This window comes from Nuphar pumila, chromosome 16, assembly GCF_984573655.1.
Source record: "Nuphar pumila chromosome 16, dmNupPumi1.hap1.1, whole genome shotgun sequence".
Taxonomy (NCBI): domain Eukaryota; kingdom Viridiplantae; phylum Streptophyta; class Magnoliopsida; order Nymphaeales; family Nymphaeaceae; genus Nuphar; species Nuphar pumila.
In genome coordinates this window covers 22,409,809-22,419,017 of record NC_143264.1, presented here as the reverse complement: position 1 = coordinate 22,419,017, position 9,209 = coordinate 22,409,809, and the positions used below count along the sequence as shown (strand labels likewise).

At 44.1% G+C, this 9,209-nt stretch overlaps 1 protein-coding gene across 1 annotated transcript; it reads right to left on the bottom strand.

The window, feature by feature from the left end:
- Positions 1-5,104: 5,104 nt before the first annotated feature.
- LOC149813079 (uncharacterized) lies at positions 5,105-7,646 on the bottom strand. Its single transcript, XM_089991950.1, has 2 exons — positions 5,755-7,646; positions 5,105-5,629 (listed from the first exon to the last, which is right to left on the bottom strand). Exon 1 carries the CDS (start codon positions 7,502-7,504, stop codon positions 5,768-5,770), a length of 1,737 nt encoding a protein of 578 aa, XP_089848076.1. The 5' UTR covers positions 7,505-7,646; the 3' UTR covers positions 5,105-5,629; positions 5,755-5,767.
- Between the last annotated feature and the right edge of the window lie 1,563 nt (positions 7,647-9,209).

Here is a 9,209-nt window from a genome sequence, read left to right as displayed (position 1 = left end):
CTACACAACTGCCTGCCCTAAGCAACCATGAATTTTGACCATGGGGGACCATGAAAACACGCATATCTTAATTATAGGATCTAAAGATGCTTACAGCACTTCATAAACCTGCATCCTATACCATTTTTTTTTTCTGAAAGGCAAGCGGAGATTAGGTAGACCCCAACAGTTATTATTCAACGTACCACTAAAGTTTGAACCTGCAACGTCCCACCACGAGGAGGCGTGCTGCTCAATCCAACCACGCGGAGCGAGCAAATCTATACTTTGTCTTGCAAACAAACAAGAAAAAAAATTGCGACGTAAAAATACAGAGATACAGGGCTGACTTTTGAATAGGAAAAAGAATTGTTCTGCGGGGCCACTTGGCTTAATTACTTCGAGTTTTGGATCAACAAGCTATAGGTTTTAGGCCTGACCAAGCATTGTAGCTGAATTGTGGGATTCGAATGACTTGTTGGAAATGGCCTACTGAACTAGTTGGGTTCAGCTAGGGCTATGACGTGGGTCTGGGTCCAGATCTAGCCCATAAGTGGTATCATATTCCATGTATAAATAACATGGAATGTTTTTACACGTGCTAGCTCATTTCATTCAGGGAAGAGCTGAACTCGAACTCTACTCAGCAAAACATGAACATGAGCGGAGCCATAAGCTGCTCAATTCATTGGTAAACTAGCCGAGCCCGAACATGCCCCGTTCGGTTTGTTAGGCTCATTTACCTGCTCACCCTTGTAAAAAACTAGGAAGTTATTCAAAATCTGACCCTTAGGTTCATCTGGAATCATCTCAGAGTGACTATTCTCAACTCCCAGGGTTTTTCACCTTGACGGGAACGCTTTCACAAGGGAGCAGCTGAGGTGCCTATAGGGGCATACCTACAAATCGCTCCTAGTCGGGATATCCACTCGGGTAGTTTTCTCGTTACTAGAAAAAAAGGGTGCATCTGGAATCAGAAAATTTATTGAAATTAGAAACTAATTATATGAATTCCTGTTTGAGAGATGGTAAATGAGTGGATTTGATAAATGGGATTTGGAAAAAACAAATTGGAGGAACCTGTGTTGTTTGACAGCACCTTCAATTTTGTTAAAGGTTTTGGTACCCAATTCTGTTTGTTTCTGTATCTTGTTCAGAGGTGACTTTTTGTTCATATAGAATTAAAAAAACAAATATATATATATATATATATATATATATATATATATATATATATATATATATATATATTAAAAAAAACAAATATATAACAAATCAAATAGCAACATTTACTCTTCATATTTACTGGCCAGAAGTTTTACCTTTAGGGTGAGGGTATAGCAAAAACTTCCTCTCTTTGAAGGAAAACAAAAAAAAAGGACAGGAGAGAAAATGACAGACGTGGATTGCCTCACCATTCTCAAAAATCTACCAAGTCTTTCCTTCCCAAACAGATTAGATGGCAGCCCACATCAGTTATTTTTCTCTGGTTGGTAGATTCCCACTTTATAAATAGGCCCAAGTTCTACTAGATCCTTTGGCCGCTTGCCATTCCCCAAATAAGATTTTAGTGTAATTGTGTTCCAATTCTATTGAATTCCATTAATCAAGAAACACACGTAGGTCACTAGAGTTCATGCATCTAGACCATCAAAAGAGCCCCGAATGAGTCATAGAATTCGAAAGATAACAGAACCCCTAGATTGAAGTTGGGTTGTTCAAACATAACCCCAAGTGTGTCCATAGAATGGCAATGACAAACAAAGATGAGACCTTTGCAACAGGTATCATTGGCATTTTCAATTTTATCATATTTTTATTGCAAAAACATTAATAAAATGATAAAAAAATCATCTTCCTTCACAATATACTGTGATATCTTGATTTTAAACTTTTTTTCTACATTTTTATATGTTTTTAGCAGTTTTTTTATGAAAAAAAAGTAGTTTATCATCAAATTTTTATCAAGAATATCCCTTAAAAGAGCTTTGTAATATCGAACGAGAGCCACAAAAGGAAAATTTGGCGTTTTGGTTTTTTCTAGCTTTGTTTTTAATAGCCAAAAACAGGGATAGCACTTCGTTGGAATTGAACGAGGTACCACTCTCGGTTAAGATAGTGAGTGCCATTCTGTTCGGTCCAGCTAAACCAATTACCAACCTTGTAATCCTTGAGTAGCCAAGCCTAGATTGCTATATGGTGCTCTGGAGTTTCTTCACGGCAGAAGTGGAATTTCCTTTTTTCCTTTTCCTTTTCCTTTTCCTTTTCCTTTCCCTGTTTTTAAAAGCCATATAGGGCTCCCAACTGTCATATTAAATTCGAGTTATACAGTTAAAGATGGATTTTAGGTAAACAATTAGTCTTGCTTAGTCTTGGTGTACAGTTAGTCTTTCTACATTTGAATTCGGGTCTACAGTTAGGCTTAGTCTAAGCTTTTGAAGTCCGAAATCTGAATCCCATAAAATTTCAAATTGGATTTTCTGTATTTTTTTTATTTCAAAACCAGTTGGATTGATTTACTAGAAATCAACACTTGGATCATACATTTTGGATGAAAAATGGTATTTAAAACCTCAAAAAATTATGAAAATTATAGGCAGTTAATTTTTGAAACCTTATAAAATTTTATCCATGCATTGAAATCAAATGCACCAAGAAGTATGGTCAGAATTTCAAAAAAATACCAGAAATCCAATGGCATGTTTCATTTAGCATTGTCTTTATTTAGTAGTTTTTCATCTCTCTCTCTCTCTCTCTCTCTCTATATATATATATATATATATATATATAAAGAGGATAATCTAACTAAAGAAAAGTCCAAAACCTACAACCAATGATAATCAATGATATTAGTTTTTCATTAATCAGACCTTATATATTGGATTTTTATCATTCATTTAGTGAGCAATATATTTTGGATTATGAAATTTCAATGTTTAGATGTAATTCTGAAAGCGCTAAAAATCAACAGACCACAATAAGTTTTAAATGCATTGTAAGCCATCAATTTTTCATGTTTTGAAAAACATGTCCATATGTTGTAAAGTCTACATGTAAAACATATTTCTCAATAAAGAATAAATATATGATCGATGACACGCTCGAGCATGAGAGAAAGAGAGTCGTTTGGTAGATTTTGGACCTTCATGGTATGTTTGATGGTTTGTCCAAGGTTGGACGAAATGAACAAAAAGAACGGAACAGAGCATTGGTTTTTGTTTTGTAACAATTGTTCTAAGTCTAACGTTTATTTGAACCGTACTCAAATGCTATGTTTCAATTGTTCGTTATTTGAGACAGGGAGAGGGGGGGGGAGGCGCAGGGAGGATGGAGAGAGGGGGAGACACTCCTCCCCTGTCAAAAGAAAGAAGGGGGGTTGTTGCTCGACATCCTCCCTTTGGCTTCGCCCCTCCCCTGTCTAAGCTAAGAGCATCTCATCTTTTTTCCTAGCCCTAATCGCCACCATTAACACCACAAGGGGCCAATAAACCGTCGATGAGCAGATTTTGGGGACACGTAAGAGATTTTCGACAACTGAAGAAGAGAAAGAAGCTCCCCATTTCCCAGAACGCCCGAAGACGAATAACTAATCCAGTGACTTCATGCCGTCAATCCTACCTCAATTATATTTGTGGTGGTTGAAAGCGAGCTAGCGCCATGATACTTCTCATTCGATGAAAATCGGCTCCATAACAAAGACAGAGAGAGATCTTGGGAAGCTGAACCTTGACCCACCGAAAAAGCAAGAGGCCGCACAATGACCCACCGAAAAAATGGGTGTCGAAAAGAGGTTGTGGTTATTTTAGGTCGCAGACTAATGGGCGTTGGGAAGAGGCATATCGACCCACCGAATGGCAAATTAGGTTGCAGACTTGCAGTGTAGAGAGAGGGAGGGGTGAGTTGCCGTTGTGGTTGATCTCTGGAGAGAGAGAGAGAGAGAGAGAGAGAGAGAGAGAGAGAGAGAGAGACGGTGCTCCTTTGCCTTGCTCAATCGATGGAGAGAAGCATCGACGGGTGCAATGCGCCCGTCGATGTTTTTTTTTTTTTTACGTTCTTTCAGTTCTGTTCTTATTGTAACTGGGGGACGGGTGGAGCAAAAATTACACAACAGCGGCATCCAACGTTTGTTGAAAATCGTTGTTCCCAACGTGATTCTCGTCCGAATCACGCTGGAAGCGGGGCATCAAACGTACCCTCACCGTCTTCTTTCCCTATTTATATCCTCTCAAGTAGTGGGACCCACGCCGAACTTGGTTGGCCAGTTAATATAGTATTATGAAGTGCGTGGCGTGAAGTGGCCAAATTGCAAGGTGCAGTCACCAAGCAAGGAAGAAAAGATTAATACATAACAAGACGGGAGGGGGGAGGGCAGGGGAGACGCACCACGTTACATGGTGTGCAATGATGGATGAGGGGGCAGAGAGGGAGCCCCCCCTGTCCTTTACAGCTTGCTGCTTCAGTTTTCTTTAATGCTTTCCACGAGCAACAAGCCCTGAAAGGTTGCACTTTTCGAAAAGCATAGCGGTGGGACTGCAGGGAAACCCCCACAAAGGAAGAGGAGAGAGGAGGCAGAAATGGGATTTTTTTATACAGGGCAAGGCTTCTTTTCTTCCCATGTGGGGTGGGGCCCAAAATGCTTTAATATTGTCTTAGTGGCCCCAACTACCATGTGCAACTGCGCCACCTCCTCCCCTAGGGGATGATGTGACTGCTTCGTCTTCGTCCTTTCTCTTTTTTCTTCCTTCCCCTTCCCCTTCCCCTTCCCCTTCCCGCCAACTACGCCGCGCCTTCCTCACGCACGCCAAGCCAAGATTCCCTCGCCACCATTGGCGCGGGAAACAAAAGTAAAGCTTACTTGACCAGGCCTGACCCGGTTAGGTTTGTCATAATGGGCTGGTTTCTGGTGGGGGATGGGAAGTTGAAAAAAGTGATGTTAGTCATGACATCATGCCAAAGATGGGGGTCAAGGTTTCAACGGAATATCTCCAACTGCATCATTTAAATCCCAAATGCACAGCTTTCTGCAGAAAGCTTCACCACAGACGTCGCCGCATGAGTTCCATTCCTAGGTGTGAAAATCTGATAGAGAGAGAGAGAGATTTTGCTAATAACACACAAAGACAACTGACCACAAAACAAATTGCTTTTAACGACATCCCCGAAGCTAAACCACACCAATCCAAATACTACACACAAAAAGCAATCAGATTTTCTTACATTATGAACGCGCGCTAATGTTCGATACAAACAACACAAGCCAAACAAAAAAAAAATCATGGCTTTCTCATGCAAGTTCAATAAAACCATATACAATTAGAACAAGTTAAGACAAAGAAGATAAAAAGAGAACAGTTATCATTCCTTCCCTTTTTTTCCCTGCAACTCAAACATCTACTGTCCAAAAAAAAAAAATTTGGGATACAATCCTAAAAAATCTGCATCACCATTCTTTTCCAATGCATGGCATAATCACAACAACAATATTTGTATTATATTTAGCAAAAGAGCCACTTATTCCCTATTCATTTACCTCTGCTGTCTCTGTGTAACAAGTATGTGTGTGTGTGTGTGTGTGTGTGTGTCTTGTTATGGTGGAGATGTAATTTCCCTCCTCCCTCATCCATGACAGTTAGAAACTTCCAATTGCCTCCTGAAAAACCATTACCCCATTCTCAGATTAGCTCTGATTGATTCCAGAAGAGCAATCCGATTACAAACCGCAGGCTAACTACCAAATTCATTTACGTCGTTGAGAAATTGAAGAAGGTTATTTACCTCTGAAAGTTAGTTATTCTCTCCAATAAAAGATGTCTTTAAACCGGCTTCCAGATATCCGACGGAGAACCTTCTTAGCTCCGGCGACGTCCATGTCGGCCAATTGCTGCAAATAGGGGCACGCCCCGGCGAGGGCGATCCTCTTCCGGCAGCTCCGGCTAGATGACAGGACCAACAGAGCCGAGAGAGGGTATTTCTTGGGCACACACTCATTGGTCGGATCCAGCAGCTGAACCAGACGGGCCAGAGTCTTGTCGTCCCTAACGAATTCCTTCCGATTAGCCGGCAGCACGAGCAGCGATGACAGGGCTTGTGCGGCCACCTCCTGCGCCGAGCTAGGCTTCGACTCCAGAAGCTTCACCAGCGGCGCAATGCAGCCGGACTCGCCGAGAGCCCGATTGCTCTCCTCGCAAAGGGAGAGGTTGCAGACGGCGGAGGCCGCGAGCGTCAGCGTGCTCGGCGACTGCCCGGATTTCAGTATCTCGGCGAGCTTTCGCAAGAATGCCGGACTCGATCGCAATGCTGAAGCAGAGGAAGGAGAGTAGGAGAGGTTGAACATGGCCTTGACGACCGCCTCTTGGGCCTTCAAGCTGGCCGGCTCGTCTAGCAGACGGAGCATGGTCTGCAAGCCCCCTTGGCAGACAATCTCGCGCCTCACGGCCTCGTCGGAGAAGGCGAGCACGTTCAGGCACTCTGCCGCGTGTTCCTGAGCTGAGCCCGTTCCGCGGCCTAGCAGACCCAGAAGCTCCGGCACCGCGCCTTCCTCCAGCAAGCTCTTCCTCATCTCGTTCACCATGACTACGTTCCTCAGCGCGGCCGCGCACCTGGCCTGGATCGTCGGCGAGCCGGAGCGGCAGGCGTTGAGAAGGGCGGCGACTCCACCGTAGGCGGAGACCGCCCACGCGTTATCGGAATCAGCCGTGAGCAATTCGATCGCCGATGCCGCGTTTTCCTTTGCGAGCAGCGTCCCCGAATCCAGCAACCTGATAAGGGGGCCGAGCACTCCCTCCGTGAAGAGGCTCTGCCTGCAGATCTCCGTCGTCGCGAGGGCAGAGACGGCGATGGCCGCCTGCTCTCGGATCTGCGGGTGGTTCGAATCGAGCAAGTGGACCAGGTAGCCGATGTCTCCGTCGTCTCCGGCGATAGCAGCCGCGTTCTTCGTGTCTTCCTCCAGCAGTTTGACCAGAGAGCACAAGGCCTTCTTCTTGTGTTCGATGCTGCCGATCTGCAGCCTGGCGAAGATGTCGCGGACGAAAAGAACGACGTCGTCCCGGCTCGAAGCGGGGCCGGGCCAGGAGAGAACGATGGCGTTGGACTGATTCAGGACCCCGCTCTTCAACAGGACGTCGAGGTCACGCAGGTGAAGGGCCAAAGCGGAGGTGAGCATGTCCAAATTGCTCTGCATCAGGAGTTTGCCGGTGAAGGACATGTCGCTGCACTGCTGAACGAGGTCCCTGGCCTGCTCCAGCGTGGAGAGTACCCTGGGGAGGAGCTCGCGGAGCAGCGCGTTCTCGGCAAAGTGGGCCGAGTCGGCGACGGCGGAGACGCAGGACTTGAGATGGTCGAGGCGGGACCGGATGGTCTGCCATCGACCGGAAAAGGATTTCACGGAGACGATGCTGAGGAAGATGAGAGGGATGAGGTGGGAGATGATTTGTATGCATTCCTCAGGGGCGAAGTTGAGTGGGGAGCCGCATTTGGTGACACCACCACTGCCAACAGTAGTGAGACCCAGCGTATGCTGCTGCATCTGGGGGTTGTGTGCAACTTTATTAATGGTGCTGGTGCTGGTGCTGGTGCCTTAAATTCATGGCAAGAAGGACGCAGGGATTTGGTTGGGGAAGGCGAAGGGAGGATCAGGAGAGTGGTGATGGTGGATAGAGGGAAGCTATGCCAAGGGGAAAGCAAATTAAGAAAAGAGGGAGAGAATTATTGCTTGGCGGTAGGCGCTTGGGTAGTCATAAAAGAGGGAGCCGCTTTTTCTTCCTTTATTTTCCTTCTTTTCTGTGGCTACCGTTTATCAAGGGGAGGCGTGAAGAGGGGCCAAGCAGCAAAGCAGTGTGGGGGAGAGACGCGTTAACGTGATATGTTTGGCAGCCTGGAAGTCTGGGAAGGTTGACTGAGATGGTAGAGTGATTTGTGGGTCGCGTGTTTGTTTTGTAATGGTCTTCGTAAAGTGTACGGTATTACTCGTTGGATTTCTTCTTGTATCTTGTAAGGCATATATTTAAACTCTCACTGGTCTGCCTCCCCCCAGCTGTGTCACAATTGACGCGGATTCGACTAGAAAGTTTGAACATTAATTTTTTAGTCAATAAAAAACTATTTTTTTAGTATTTTAATATTAAAAATGCATTTTTATTGAAATAAAACTAAAAACCATTAAAAATATTAAAAGCTTGTTGCGCGTCCAAAACGGATTCGGATCATAATTATGTTTAACCCATACCCACCTTGTATCTGGCTTGGATTCCATTTGCCAAACCTGTGATCATGCACACTTCTAAGGTATTGTGTTGACATTATGAACAAAGTTATATATATATATATATATATATATATATATATATAATTTAATTTCTTTATATAACTATGTGAGTGAGTCAAGCTTAATCAGGCCGACCAAACTTATCAGAGCTGGACTGCTTGTTCAAGCTCAGCTAGTTTGCATGTACCGAGCCTGAACCCTTGTTCAAGCTGGACTAATCTATTTTTTCAAATGAGTTTGAGCCGAGCTAATTAAGCAGGTTGAGCCCAAGCCGAGCCTTAATTAGTTGTGCATACGTACTTCTAAGGGGTTTATCCCAAGATTGGATTTCCAATTCTCACTTGATTTTAGGATCATGATCCAATCCATTAGCAGCCCTAGGTTGCGTGGTTCATTACTCATCTTATGAACAGATTATGATGTTTGTCAATTAAACCATATATAGATGCCCTATACAGCTGCAGCTTCACTTATTAACAGTGCATTGCTTGGTTGGTTGAATGTGAAAAATCCGGGTCCAAGCAAGTTAAAATCGCCATCCTGTGGCTTTTTCAAAATAATTTGATTATCAAATTTAAGGCGTCAGGTTATATGTTCCCCCCCAACAGGGGGTTAGCTACATCTCATGATCTGGGGTCCCAAAGAGCACCACGTATGTAAGCATGTGCGTCTCGTATCCCCATGTTTGTCACCATTAATTAGCGTTGGAGTTTGATGCGATTCCAAAGACTTAAGTACCTTCTCCTCCATTGGTGCAAAAAAAATGACGGTTCTTGAAAAGGAGTGGTTGTAAAGACTTAAGTGCCCCGAAGATGATTATTTAAGACCCAGTCTCTGCACTGCAGGATTATCCGAGAAAGAAATCTCTCCTTGAGGAGGGCCCTGGAGGAGGCCATGAACATCAACCCTCTCACTCTCTCTCTCTTCTATTTCTGCTTTTGTCCATTAGAAGAACATACATTGTTCC

Coding starts and splice junctions, on each gene's coding strand:
- LOC149813079 (XM_089991950.1), bottom strand. CDS start 7,504: ATGCAGCAGCATACGCTGGGTCTCACTACTGTTGGCAGTGGTGGTGTC.